Source organism: Medicago truncatula, chromosome 1 (assembly GCF_003473485.1).
Source record: "Medicago truncatula cultivar Jemalong A17 chromosome 1, MtrunA17r5.0-ANR, whole genome shotgun sequence".
In the NCBI taxonomy this organism is placed as follows: domain Eukaryota; kingdom Viridiplantae; phylum Streptophyta; class Magnoliopsida; order Fabales; family Fabaceae; genus Medicago; species Medicago truncatula.
This window is the reverse complement of record NC_053042.1, coordinates 40348583-40363208: the sequence shown is the minus strand read 5'-3', so window position 1 is coordinate 40363208 and position 14626 is coordinate 40348583. Positions and strand designations below refer to the sequence as shown.

Here is a 14626-nt window from a genome sequence, read left to right as displayed (position 1 = left end):
TACATAGTTATTATCCGTTTTATTTTCATTATTGGGGTGATCAAGTCTTGAGTGTTTTATTTGCGTGGTCTGCTACTATCTTTTGTTCCGTTGGTCGGAGAGAGAAATTCGATGAGTACTTATGTTGGAGAAAAAGGCTGTGTAATCCGTTTTTACTTTCTTTCTGCATCTAGAAGGGCTTATTGAATTGTTCGTTGCACTTTCTGTTATTGAACATGCAATACATAAATTTGCTGCATAAAAACGACTGATGAGCCTAGGTGATTGAAGTAACTCCGCTAGTTTTAAATAAAAAATTCATAATAACAAAAGAAGTAGCTGGATTTTGTTCCGACTTTCTTGTAATGATAAGAACTCAGAAGTGTCAACTTCCGTTAAATTTTTAAAGGTAGTGCACTCTTCATGTGAATCATTAGAGTCTAACAATTTTGATGACAAAATGAGTTTTTATGACAGGATAAATTCATTTGTAAAAGTGCTCTTATCAGTAGTAGTAGTCTGGTGAGCTTATACATAAAGAGAAATATTATTGAAAAAAATACAATTAATATTTTAAATGACAAATAACGAGACAAACAAATATTTCAAAATGAAACATAATATGATATAGAGCGAGCATATATTTGACTTAATATTTTAATGAAATTTGTATTTCTAAATTGATCTTGAAAACATTAAGAAAAACAAAAATGATAAGATCATATTAAATGATTAAAACGAAATTGTAACTAGTACTAACTAGAAGGCTTTTATCTTATAACAAGTACTCGTACATGTGTTTGAAAAAATTAACATAAAATAAATCTAATTTATAAATTTCAATTGATTCTTTAAAGTTGCTGGAGAATGGCCATTCAATGCCAACACCGGTTGTATGTAATATTCTTTCTTGGGTTTTAAGGTGTTGAGCACACAACTAATAAAATATTTCTTTTTTTTTAGGGAAACTAATAAAATATTTCTAAATTTAAATTTAAATACTTAACAAACAAGTGGACACTTGTTAGAATTTGCCTTCTTTGTTTTATGAAATGTTAAGCTGTTGTTTATTGTAAAAAGAAAAATAATGGTTGTCCCAAGTATAACTTTCGTCAAAAAAACATCAATATAAATGTAACCTGCGGTGGTTGTAATTTGATAAACCAATCAAAACACTCAAGGAGGTTACTGTCTGCAAACTTTTTTTTTCCGAAATAGGATATACAAAGCGATCTACAAACATATTTACAAATTTAGTGAAAGGTATGTCCTGCAATTAGTAGAGGACTTATTAATCTAATCTAACAGTTAATACCACATCACTCCCAGTCTGATTCGAAAAAACCAGCATCTTTCATCTCAGAGTAATACACATTCTCCATGTGAAAATCTTCCTCCTGTAATCAAAAGAACAATCAATCAGACTGTCCAAACTACAAACAATACTGCATTTTACATATTAAAGAACAAAACACGAGCCATAAAGTAAAGCGCATTGTAACCTGAAAAAAGTCTGCCAGAAATGTAATATACAGCAGTGGAAGATAAAAGGCATGGTAAGACACAATAGTGACATGATAAAACCTGTGACCAAAAGTAAACACAAAGCTTTAGAAAAAGAACCCAAAGAAGAAAGTTCAGAACTATTGTGTCAAGCTACAGAAGAATCTAACCAGAAACCAAAACCAGCGCCGTTTCCAGTAAGCCCACAAGCAAACAATGCAATTGCATTCAAGATGAACATGATAATAACATACTTGTAAAACGCAGGTCTTGCTGCAAAAGGAAGAAAATAAAATAAGCTATCACAAAAATAATAGCAAACAAACGTAATGTAACAATCCCTACAATTAACTTACCGGGTAACCTTTCTCTCCACCTAGAATGATACATGAACAATATGAGCCCATAAACAACGGTGAGCACGAGCTTGTGGATAACCCATAAGTTCCACTTCAAGCGAGGAGTACCATGATCGGTGTCGATGAACAAGGGGACCCCAAATGCAAATAGATATATAGCCTAACAAAGAAAACGGCAAACTATTCATACATAACCAGCACAAGGACAATGAAATTTCTAGTGAAAACAAAAGAATTACCTTTAAAAGGACATCAAAACCAACAATGATACCAGATATACCAAAAGTTCGTGTCAATGCCTCTACACCACTTGCATTATTTCCCTGAAGTAAAAAAGCCAGTAAGCTCACTTCCAGAAACAGCATTCCAGAAGAAGTAAACAAGGACAACAAGTTCCATGTCAGCTCTTTCCCAGGAGTGCACTCCCATGCCTGAATTATCACCAGAACAAATTCAACCAAAAGGTGAAAAAGGATATACAAGTAAAGAATCGATTGAATTCAATCGTGAGTCAATGAATACGTGTTATAAATAGCTTCATATAGTTGCTACTATACTTCAACTTATTTATAGTAGTCAATCCCGAATAGCGGTGCGCAGCAGCCGATCCCAAAAGTGGGATAGCAGGATAGTGTATAGCGGTATGACAAATAGCGGTCACTGATATTTGATTATTTTGTTGACAAACTACATGAATAATACTATAAAATACAAACAAACTTGTATATTTCTCAACAAAAAAAAACAACTTATATTTAACACTCAAATCTCAACACCAAAAAACAAAAGACAGAGGAACAATTAAGAAAATCATAAAACAAGCGAAACCATAAGATAGAAGATAGAAGAGTGTGTTTCGCGGCACATGTGAGGAGAGAAAAAGTTGAAAAATGTTGGGGTTTACGAAATCCTCAAAATGCTCTAATAAATGTTTTAAAAATAGGGTTAATTTAGAAATTTCCTACTAAAATCAAATACCGGCTGAAGCGGCCGCTATCCGCAGCTGCTATTTGATTCAGCGCCGCTACGACGATTACCGTATCGGTTCGTCGCAGCTACGCTACATGCGGCCACTATAGCGCCGCTATTGGCCGCTATTGACTACTATCAATACAAACAAATAACTAGCTAGAATAGCAGCAACTAAGGCCCTGTTTAGATATACAACTCAATTTGCAACTTATAGCATACGTGCTTATTATAAGCAATTTCTATAACAAAGGATAAAATATAGTCAAATTGTTATCGAATAAGTTATAAGCTATTTTCATTTAGGTAGTCAATCCCAAGGGAGCGGTGCATCTCAGTGAAAAACCGCAACGGGAACGCGAATGCCGGCACATTTCTAATTCGCGGCTGCTCCAGGTGGGAGAACGGATTCCCGGATCGTGTGCTCCGGTTCCCGCTCCAGGAAAATTATGATTTGTCCTTAGAATTTGAACCATTTGAAGGACAACTCGGGTTTCTTACACAACCTTAACCCTTTTCTCTCTTCTCCTTTCCATTCTCTCTCTGTAATCGCCGATTTCAACCCTAAACCCTTTCATTCATTACGCCTCTGTTTGGTTTGGCTTTTGCAAAGCCAGAATCAATTCTGGAGCATTTCAAAAGCAATTCTGCAATATTTAACATGTTTGGTTTGGCTTTTCAAAATAGCTTTTATCCTCCAAAAGCAATTCTAGTTGAAGCTACAATTCCTAGCTTCTTACTTTCCTAGAATCAATTCTACACCCTCAATTCTATTAATTCCATCCCTGCCCTCATTAATTTAGTAATTTCTATTTATTTGTATTTAACTATGTCTATTTTGGTAATTATACATTCAAAAGTAATTTTGATCAAAACTATCCAAACAACAATCATTCTGTTTAATCAATTCTGCATTATTGCATCCAAACATAAATCAATTCTGTCAGAATCAATTCTGTCAAAATCAATTCTTTCAGAATCAATTCTGTCAGAATCAATTCTACACACCTCAGAACCAAACACACACTACATGTTCCCTGTTTTTTTAATCATATTTTTTTTGTTACATTGGAATCAGCTCCTACTTGAATGGATATTAAAAGACACATTGAATCACTCCTCTGTTACATCGAATCTCTAACTAGTAATTTTTTTATCATATCTTTTTTTGTTCTCTGTTTTTTATACTCTTATACAATCTATCCTATGCAATCCCAGACGATCCTGCTACCTGGGATCCCGCTATCCCACTTTTGGGGTTGGCCGCTATCCGGGATTGACTACCTAATTTTCATAAGCTATCTTGAAGAACTTCCGAAAATAAGCAGAAAACGTCTTATGGACGTAACATAAAATAATCTGTTTCCATAAGTTCTCCAAAACAGTCTCATGCTTATGTCATTATATAAGCTCAAATAAACCAATCCAAACAGACCCTATCTAAGTTCATTTAGATAAACAACTTAATTAAGTACTTATAACATGAACAATTATCATATAAGCTATTTCTATAACAGCAAGATAAAATAAAGTAAAATTCTTTTTCATAAAATATCCTAGTCCTAGAAATAAAAATGAAACAAGAAAGAAAGAAAGAAAGAAAGAAAGAAAACCTGGGAAAAGCACCAAGCGAGATTGAGAATGCTAACAAGCCAAAGAGAAGCATAATACGAAATTATGATATAAGAGCGACCATTGGTGAGTTTGTAAAAGCTCTTCCTCGCTTGAAAAGCCAAATACAAAACGAAGAGAAAAGAAGCGATTATCAACACAGCATTGTGCCAAAACCCGTGACACTCGAAAACCCAATCGGTGAATCCCTTTGTTAAAACTCCACTAGAAGAAGAAGAATCCTCGTTTGTTATTGAAAGTACCGATTTTTCAACCATTTGTGCGAGAAATTCTTGGTTTTTGGGAAAAGGGGAAAATGAAAAACCCTAATTCTAATTTAGGTGAAAAATTGAAATCGATGGAGAAAATAAGATTAGTGATTAATTTGAGTGACGTTGAAGAGATTAGTTACGGAAGAGTAACATGTTAAATTGTTGAACTTTAGAGAAATGTTATGATTGATTTTGATTATGTTTGGTTTGTTTTTCTTGGGTGAGTTTTTGGAATTGATTATTCACGACGACTGTGGTTAAAGTCGGTGCTCTTAATATTTTATTGTTAATGGTAAATACGATTTATAGTTTATAAAAAATATAAAGAAGTGTTATTTGAACAACCAATTTGGTGACAACTTATTTGACAATCATAATTTACAAAGAAAAAGTAGTAACCGTAACAATAGAGAGATAAAGTGAAAAATAATATGAGTATGAGAGAGAAAGTTGTCACTAAATGGATGTTCAAATATCATTTATCAAAGATATAATAGCAATGGATAGGAGAGTAGAATATACTATAGTCCGAAACACAGACGTTATGGTTAGGTTATGAATGAACGACTTTGTTAGCCTATCTATAAGTAAAAGTGAGAGTGAGGCTAACATCAGTGGAAAAAAAGGCAAGTCATCTAAGCTCTCGTGCGTAATCGACATATTGCTAACTTCAACTCGGTTGAATAAGAATCATTGATTCCCTTTGTTTTCCATGTTGCTAACTTCAACTCGATTAAATAAGAATCATTGATTCCCTTTGTTTTCCATTTATTATTCATTTAGGGCACTCGCTCGGTGCTCCTTTTTTAAACCAGTCGAGGTCATTACTCTTATTTTATTTTTTCACAGAATATCATTACTCTTATTAAATTTGCAAATTCGATAATCTAATCATTTATATTTCATAATCAATTATATGTTATATGGTGTTAAATATTTTGACGAAGAGTTTTGTCATCTATATGATCCTATGCAGCTCAAAAGATTAGTCTCAGCAATTGTACGCAGAATATATCAATTGTGATTCAAGCAAGAGACAGAAAATGAATCGATAAGAAGATCATAAATTAAACCTCTCTTGTTGATAAACTAACGATTGACATCTGATACTTAAAAAAAGTAATGGTATCCATATATCATATCATGTTCGCATTTTGCAAGATATAACTTTGATGTTACTCATAACCAATAAAGTGATTTGATAAGTTGAAGAAAGATAAAGTTCAAGTGGATGATCAACTCCTCCACCCATGACGAATTGTTCATAAATCCTGAGTACTGTTCTTGGATGGAACGATTCTTGATCAAACTTTACTTACTTTCCGAAGCCAAACTTTACTAGACCCTTTTCCCTGACAACCTAATGGTTAACAAAAAGAGTTACAATGCTTAGAGGTTGTATGTTCAACTCCCTCCACTTACAAAATAACTAGTAGCGGTTATCATTTTAAAATGAAAAACTAATGATAATCAGATACACCCAAAATTTGAGTCAAAAAAAATCCATCATTGGTTCATTGGAGAGTGTAGATAGAAGCTGCACACAAAAAAACTGAACATATACACAAACATGTAATGGCTCAGAGAAGCTAAAAAATATTGTAGTTTACAGAATAGACAGAGATGGCTTATGAAGCCATCTCGTACTAGCTACTCAAACAACTCAACAAAATTTCACTACGAGGTTCTTATGCAATAAATACATTATACACACGTTGCATGACTTTTACAAATCATACGTAGTATACAACACATATTACACATTTCATGGCTTCTTTTCTCAACCCCATTGATTACCATTGCGTTCACTTGGTGAGCCAGGTTCTACAGGAACAAAACCTCTACCACCAAAAACAGGACGCATGAATGAATCATCAAACTTTCGCCATAATCGATGAACAGTGTGAGTTGGAGTTGATAGTAAAGCACGAAGGCTGTTTGGTCGGTGAATTTCATGGCCTTCAAGATCAGCTTCAGAATCTCGGGAATCTCCTAGAAGTGGGACAATGAATGATTTTGGAGTAGTCGATTCTGTGGTTGTCATGCTGCTTGTGATTTTAGGATGAGGTAGTAGAAGCCTTATAAGTGGCTTAGTCAGCAAACCAAACACCTGATAAATAGTAATTAACTTGTGTTAGCTTCATTTATATACAGTTTTTCATATAGATAGATGAGTTATGTTTCTCGACATATGACGTAGAAAAATCAATTTGTTCATAGTTCAAATATGACGAGCGCATCAAATATTTAATTCGAACATGTTTGCGCACAAAAAGAATTTCCTACATTTCATGGACTAAAACCAAAGACTAATTGTTACAGGAACTAAAATTGACAGGAGGTATACTTGTATGAACAATAAAGATTTCAAACTTAATACAAAAGAGATTAACAGTAATGCAGAACTGATAAAAATAAACCGTGCAGTGAAGAGAAACTAATGGACACTGTCTAAAAATGTCAGAAACTGCAAAATTAATGGCTTACCACTGTGCTGAAAAGGACAACAGTGATGGTGCTGGTTATCATGATTGCATTGCTACGCAGTTGAGTATGCCCCGACATGGTGAACTGCATCAAATAGATAGGATCAGTTTTTATGCATCAATTCCGTCATTTGTGACAACAACAACAACCATCAAACCTTTTTCCCAATAGATAGGATCAGTTATTGCTATTTATTGTTTGGCTGAAGAAGTGGCCAATTAGTCAAATATCCAAAACCAAAACTCAGTGGTACTGCTCATACCTGATTATACGCAAGTGCCATTGAAACAGCACCTCTCATAAGACCAGCCCACCAAATGATCACCTAAAATGAGGGGAAGCAAAAGAGACACTTGTCAGCATACCTTAGTATTAAGCACAGGAAAAACAGAAAAGGTCACTCAATAGAAATTTGGCCATACTTGCTGTCTGAAGGAGATCTTCTGATGTTGTGATTTTTTAGTCAAGTTGGATAAGAAGGATAAGGGGAAAACAAACGCTGCTCTTCCAAGAAGTATTAGACCCAACAATACTGAACTTGCTGCTATAGATGTTCCAGGACTACAGAAGAAACCAATTGTGGCACATGAATAGTTTTATTTAATAACAAAAGGAAGAAAAAAACAGTCAAGAACACTTCAGTCACACCAAGTAGTACAAGGACTGCTTCAGTAAAGCAGTTCCATCATACCATCTATGGACATGAAAGGATGTCATAAAAAAAATCGCTCAGTGAAAAAGGGTAATGTCTGAATGACTAATCACCATTCCAAAAGAGAACTTAGGACATACCTATCACTAACAAACTTCCATTTTTCAATGTCCAGGGCATCCATACCAACATAAAGGAAGATAAAGATCTCAGCAACAAAGGACAAGGTAGCAAAAGAATGCCTGTGAAAAGTTAGACGAAAAATAGATGTTTAGATATAGAAAAGACATGTCTGTATATAGATAGACTTGGACAGTGCATATAGCTTGATAAAATCTGTTGAGAAGACATACTTAGTAGTGATTCTTGAACTCTGCGTCACATTATGCCAGGTATAATGAGACATTACAATACCACAAAAGAATACGGTAAGAATGCCACTCAGATAGGATAACTGCACAAGATGTAGATAAGTCAGCATCAAGCTAGTGACAAATGTTAGCAGCATCCAGAAAACATTACTGAAGTTCTTTAAAACCTACCTCAGCCAGCATATAGGAGAGGTATGCCATTAGCATCATAAGAGCAACCTCACGATCTGTGGAGTGCCTGTAATTAAGGAGAAAATCGTTTAAACTTCAGCAAAGAACTGTTTCAAATAATCTTGTTCCCTATATAGTACTCAATATGCAAACACTAAAACTGACAAATACACACAGAGAGACATGGGTGATTATAAGATTCCATTGAAATAATATAATTATTTTTGCAAACAGCAACAAATTTAAGACAGTTGAAAATGATAACAATTCACACCTGACAAGAATTCAGGAGAATAGGATGTTTTATATTTATAATTTGGGTTTTTCTATCATGAGCAAATTTGCACATGTTAAGAAGTTTAAAATAGTAACTTTGCATTGGAACTTGTACATTTTGTATTTAATATATAACTTTTTAATAAATAATTGTTGTTTTTCAATAAAAACTTACTACTTTTAATTGCTTTAACATGTGCAATATTGAATGCTTTCTTATAATTTACACTAGACATATGTGCCCCCAAGACTCGTAGAATTACATCTTTATTGCTATCTCTTCATTAAGTTATTTGATTGAATGCTTTCTTTTACATAATATTTAAACAATTAGAATGGAGGGAATACATTTAGAGCCAGTTAAGTGATGGGTTCATTTTAATTTTCAAAAATTATATCGAATCCCATCATTCTGGGTTGACGTAGGAATGAGCCATTTAGCATAGAACATAGCTTCAAAGTTCTAACAACCAAACCAAGTTCAGTCTAATTTTCATAAAGTGTAGAGTGTGGACATTTGTCTAGTTAACAAGTAGTATAAGAAGAAATAACCAGAACTTAGTTATTAGCACACAATTGAAACAACTTTAAGTTTTACTATGAATAAACCGCATATATACAATATAACACATTGGAATACCATCATATCATGTTATATTGAAAATACAATGGAAATGGCAAAATGTCCAGAAGATACCTGCCAATGTACAGCTTTTTGATGACGTAAGCACTAAGCAGACCTGTCTGCAAGGTGATAGAATTAAATTAGACCAAAACACAAGTCACATCAAGCAGTGTTGATATATATATATATATATATATATATATATATATATATATATATATATATATATATATTGTGTTTGTGTAATGTGTGCATGAGAGTGCTAGACAGAGAAAGGCATTTACCACAACACCAAGGAGTGTGCTTGCTACAAACAAATACAGGAAGTTGCCCAAGAAGTGCAATGCAATTGAAGGGTTAAGTTGGTTAAGATCAAAGCTTTGAATTGCATTGAAAAGCACAACTGAGGTAGCATCATTCACAACACCTTCCCCAAATACAAGACTATACAATAAAGGTGTCTCATCCTGATTTAGCACCTGCATTGCCATTTATAAGATTAGTAATTAACCGTGATGCGTTAGTTGTAAGAAGAATGCAAAAAATAGATCATTTTCAAACCTGCAATGTGCAAACGGAATCTGTTGCGGCAAATATTGCTCCAATAGCTAAAAAATTATCAGAAATTAGTAAGTTGCAAACTGAATGAGTAGCTGCCAACTAGATAAGATTGACTAGTACAATACCTAGGTAATCGCCGATTTCCAGTGTCCCAATATCCATCCTCTTAAAAGCAAAAGTAGCACCTGAAATAATGGCTCATATTTAAGTCAACAGGGCTAGACATGTTTCTCTGCAGTTGGTTTTTATAAGTTAATATTTATTTTACTTGATCAAGATGTCTTCTAAACAAAGAAAAAACTTTCAATTGAAAAGGCAAAGGTTAGTAAGGATCGAACAATTGTCTGAGCTTACAAATTGTTTTATAACAATTTACTATGTCAAGTATTATATAAACCTAATAAAAAAAATCTAAAGAGGTAAGACATACCCGTGGTTATAATAACACAAGATATTAATGTGCCAATAGCTCCAAATGATGTGATAGTCATGAAGTTGACAAAAAACTGCTTTTTCTTTACTTGAAACCTGAAATATATTACAGAGAACAAATTCATAAATAAACTAAAATTGCAATCTATCACACTTACACATGATGAAAAGATCCAAGAGGACTAAGTGTTGTTAATTTAAGAGGCAAGATTTTTAACAATATCGAAAAAAAATGAAAGAGATGAATTCACAAACATAGGAAGAACCCTAAGTCACTTTTAAAAAAGCAAGCAAATTCACTGCTAGTACTGAATCTATCTCAAACAGACTTCACAGATGTCATGTGCGCCAAAAACTTCTCCGCCATTAAGTAAACCGTTGATTATGCCCCGTTTTGCATAAATTATTTTTTCGCCAAAAATACGCATAAAGAAGTGCATTATTCGTTGAATGTGCTAGTTTCAGATCATCATTTAGACACCAGTTTATGGTTCGTAAACACATAATCAAACATTGATCATTGATTCCATAATAGACAATAAGATGGTGCAAAATAACTTACCCGGCATTGAATATAATTGGCGGCAGCAGGTATATAAAGAAAAGATCTTCACTGAAAACAAGAATATGCGAACTTTTTCCACCACTAAACAGCAAAATCACTACACCAGTGCATATACCCTGAAAAGAATCCAATAGAAACCAAAAAGTAAATAAATAATAGATGCAGCCAATATAGCTCAAAATAATCATATATAGATTAGATATAGACAACATTGCATGTTAAAGTAGGCCAATTTTATGGTGCACAAGTGAGCCGAGTCTTGCACCATGAACGCGGCACAACCATGTTTCCACCATTGGATCAATAAGTCTCATCCTTAGATCAAATGTAATATGATCCGACTTATTGATCGGTAGAAAACATGCTTGCACATGATGCAAGACTAATGATTAACTTGTGCTGTTGTGCACATTAAACAGAGCCGTTAAAGTATAGCAAAATAGTTGGAGAATGAGTTAGTTTTTCTCCAAATTCATTTGAAAAACTAGCTAAAGGAAACTGAAAACTTACAATCAAAAGGGCAGTGATGGATTCATTCATCCAGCGATTCTCCTCGAGAAGATGACCAAGGACAATACAAGCACACAGAAGTGCCACAAACAAGTTCATAGAAACAACAGAAGCATGATCGGAAGTGGATAACATTGATAGTTTTGAAACAATAGAAGTAATTTCAATAGCCATGATGTCGTCCACCCTCCACAAATTTCAAAAGCAGAAAAATTGAGATTATTGCTGAGTTTCCAAATTTCAAAGTCCAGTAGTAATAATGAATCCCAGATATTTATATTTATGTTTCTGAGCTGTCCATTTTAAGAACCTTCTGATCTCATCAACACAAGTATCTCTGCAATCATAACAACAAATATTCATATAAATAATCAATATTTTCCAATGTACAAAACATGACAAATATTTCCAAAATACAAAAATAAAAAACTCATAATTGGCACATATTTGGTAATATATTCTTAATTCCAATTCCAAAAAAAAAAAAAAAATTAAGAAAAAAGGAATTAACCCCTCAAATTAAATCATGCTTTTTTTTCCCCTTGAAATATGTTAGATAATTCAAAATTTGTATATAACTAAGAAAGATCATTATTTAGGTTCTGGAATAAAAAATTGCAGAATTGAATATGAAAGCAAAACCCTTGAATCATATGTAAGTGCTCACCAAAATGATTGATAGTAGCATTAAGGTCCAAAGAATTCGAACAGAGAAAGGTGAGAGAATCAATCCCTGGTTCGAATTCCTGGTAGTTTTGAAATGGTTGGATGAATTATACAGAAAGGATGAATAAACGAAAAAGAAAGAGAGAGAAAACACGTGGAGAGAGATGAGAAAGTTCTGGAAGAGGAAGACAATGGTAGAGAGAGAATACGAATCTGACACAATACGCTAACCTCGAGCAACGCGTGATGATGAATCAGATGTTGTTTGTTTTTGAGCTGCCGTGGAAGATTATCACTCCTAATAATCTTTTTGAGTCACTGTGTTGTGTCGATATTCTAGTTCTTCTGAGGAGAGAGAGATATTATAGTTCCGGTTGTTGTTTGTTGTTCTACAATGGTTGGTTAGATTAACACAAGTTTGAGAGATTATATAGGTGTATCAATTCATAATACTTTCAATTCAAAGTCAATGAAAATAAAATAAAGTTAATAGTTTCCCAATTCAATTTTGAAAACATGTATGTATGAACTTGATTAGTTTCATCACATGTATGTGTTAAGATTGTTTCATCATTTGTTGGATTAAAGGTTGGGACTTTTATGGTAAAATAGACATCTTTAAAAATTGCATCAAGTAAAGTGGTCAAATATGAGAAAGCGTGTTTTGACAATCAATATCTTTTTATATAATTTGCTTTTGACACTTTTGGTTTTTTATCACCAGATGCACTAAAGGTTGTTGCCCTTCTACACGGATTCAAATGGTCATGCATAACCATGTTATATCTCCCAAGTCAATGAATATTTTGTTTACGATGATTGGTTTTATTATCCAAAAAGACCTAACGGCGGAGCTTGTTGTTGTTTGCCTTCTATTCATGTGTAATAGTAATTCTTGATATATATTATTAAATCATAATTAATATTTAAAAAAAATATATAAATTATACGTCATCCAGTCATTATTATAAGTAAAAATTAATATTTTATATTCATTATTAAATGATGTATATGGTTTATAATAAAGATTGTATACATCATTGATCAAATGAATCTAAAATCTAAATTTTTGCTTATAGTAGTGAACGGAGGGTGTAGTATTTAGGCTAAAGTGCACTTATTGCCTCCTAAGTTTCAAAATGTTGTGGTTTTGGTATCCTATTAAAAAATGAAAATATTCTCTGTCTTTAAGGAAATATGCTCTTTTGACTGTCTAACTTTGTGAAAATATATTTTTTTGACCCTCGATCTTTAGATAAATAAGCACTTTTGACCCTTTATCTTTACAAAAAGTTGCAATTTTGACCCCTGTTTTGATTTTTGAAATTTTTTAAAACTCCACAAAAAAAATTAAAAATCTCAAAACTTTAAAACAAAAAAAATCACTTTGAGCAAGACCTTAATAACACTAGGAAACGATATCAATACAAAACACAAAAATATTAAAGAGGTGTAAAGTTCAAATTCTATTATTTATTAATTAGGCGATTGAATTTAAGTGATTAGTGAATTTTATTTAAAGACGGATTATTTGGGTTAATTTAGATTGGATTTTTGAGTGAAATGGTTCTAGACCATATTTTTAAGTGATTAGTGAACTTTATTTAAAGACGAATTATTTGGGTTAAAGACGAATCTCTAATTACTAATTTACTAAGGCTTATTCCTCGAAAACCCAAAAATTTTACACTAAAAAATCCTATTATTTAATAACGAGTCAAATCTACATCTAAAAAAAAGTAAAATTTACGCTTTTCGTAGACTCGTTTAAATAAATGTATAAAACAAAAAAAAACATTCATTTATTTTACAAATTAAGTTCAAACTTTTTTTGACCGGTATTAGGTTCAAACTTAGATAGCATCTATATTGGGTTCTTTCCGTGTTTAGCATCTATATCGGTTCAAACTTTTTTTGACCGATATTAAGTTCAAACTTAAATAGCATCGATATTGTGTTATTTCCATCTTAAATAGAATCCAAATAGGTTTTGTACCTCGTTATAATATATTTTTTGTCCTTGCTAACTTGTGTTCTTAAAAAACATATTTATGATTTTTAAAAAGTTGAAGACACGATTTTTAAGTTGAATATCTCTTCAATTTTTACATAACTACTAGATAAATTGCATTAAAATAAATAAATTTATTTCTTTCAATTAGGGTGGATTCTGTTGCCAAGTCTTTTGGTGGTGCTAACTAAGTATGTGGTGGGTGAATTCTTGTGTTAGTTTATTTGGAGTTTGATACTGTTACATTGGTGATTGTGTTCGGTACTTTTGTCTTTTTTATGTTTGATTTTTGGTTAATATTATGTCTGATTTTCTTTGGTTAATGAACATTTTAATAATTTCAATAAATTCAGTACTTGTTTTGTTTGGTAATGTTGATTTTGGAAATTGGGCATATTTTTTGCAATGTTATACAAGAGTTTAAAAAAAAACACATTTCCTCATGACATTAACAACATTTCCAAACATCAATATTCATTTGCTCTTCTCTTAAATAGGATGAATATGAAACTCCTCCACAAGGTGATGTCTACTCGAAAGCAATTACCGAATCAATTTATTTAACTCAATAAATCCTACTACACTCACACCAAGGTTTTGTGTATA

General features: G+C 32.6%; 2 protein-coding genes across 3 annotated transcripts; both read right to left on the bottom strand.

Moving 5' to 3' along the window:
- Positions 1 to 1022: 1022 nt before the first annotated feature.
- Positions 1023 to 4984, bottom strand: LOC25484671 (protein CANDIDATE G-PROTEIN COUPLED RECEPTOR 2). Its single transcript, XM_039829337.1, has 7 exons — positions 4869 to 4984; positions 4424 to 4818; positions 2081 to 2272; positions 1839 to 2001; positions 1653 to 1755; positions 1482 to 1563; positions 1023 to 1376 (listed from the first exon to the last, which is right to left on the bottom strand). The coding sequence occupies exons 2-7, from the start codon at positions 4697 to 4699 to the stop codon at positions 1299 to 1301; spliced, it is 894 nt and encodes a 297-aa protein (XP_039685271.1). The 5' UTR covers positions 4700 to 4818; positions 4869 to 4984; the 3' UTR covers positions 1023 to 1298.
- Positions 4985 to 6347: 1363 nt separating this feature from the next.
- LOC25484670 (sodium/hydrogen exchanger 2) lies at positions 6348 to 12429 on the bottom strand. Of its 2 annotated transcripts, none has more exons than XM_024782372.2 (15): positions 12241 to 12429; positions 11344 to 11680; positions 10831 to 10949; positions 10267 to 10364; positions 9962 to 10021; positions 9837 to 9883; positions 9560 to 9754; positions 9348 to 9394; positions 8375 to 8441; positions 8186 to 8286; positions 7973 to 8074; positions 7603 to 7741; positions 7443 to 7505; positions 7181 to 7264; positions 6348 to 6803 (listed from the first exon to the last, which is right to left on the bottom strand). In XM_024782372.2, the coding sequence occupies exons 2-15, from the start codon at positions 11515 to 11517 to the stop codon at positions 6474 to 6476; spliced, it is 1626 nt and encodes a 541-aa protein (XP_024638140.1). In that variant the 5' UTR covers positions 11518 to 11680; positions 12241 to 12429; the 3' UTR covers positions 6348 to 6473. The 2 variants fall into 2 exon arrangements, with proteins under 2 accessions (XP_024638140.1, XP_013469021.1); XM_013613567.3 differs by lacking the exon at positions 12241 to 12429 and adding an exon at positions 12011 to 12225.
- Positions 12430 to 14626: the final 2197 nt, after the last annotated feature.

Coding starts and splice junctions, on each gene's coding strand:
- LOC25484670 (XM_024782372.2), bottom strand. CDS start 11,517: ATGGCTATTGAAATTACTTCTATTGTTTCAAAACTATCAATGTTATCC. Junction 7,742..7,972: donor TGGAAGTTTGTTAGTGATAG/GTATGTCCTAAG, acceptor TTTCTTCTGTAG/TCCTGGAACATCTATAGCAG. Junction 7,265..7,442: donor TGGCACTTGCGTATAATCAG/GTATGAGCAGTA, acceptor TATTTGATGCAG/TTCACCATGTCGGGGCATAC.
- LOC25484671 (XM_039829337.1), bottom strand. CDS start 4,699: ATGGTTGAAAAATCGGTACTTTCAATAACAAACGAGGATTCTTCTTCT. Junction 1,756..1,838: donor GTGGAGAGAAAGGTTACCCG/GTAAGTTAATTG, acceptor TTCCTTTTGCAG/CAAGACCTGCGTTTTACAAG. Junction 1,377..1,481: donor TTCTGGCAGACTTTTTTCAG/GTTACAATGCGC, acceptor TTTTGATTACAG/GAGGAAGATTTTCACATGGA.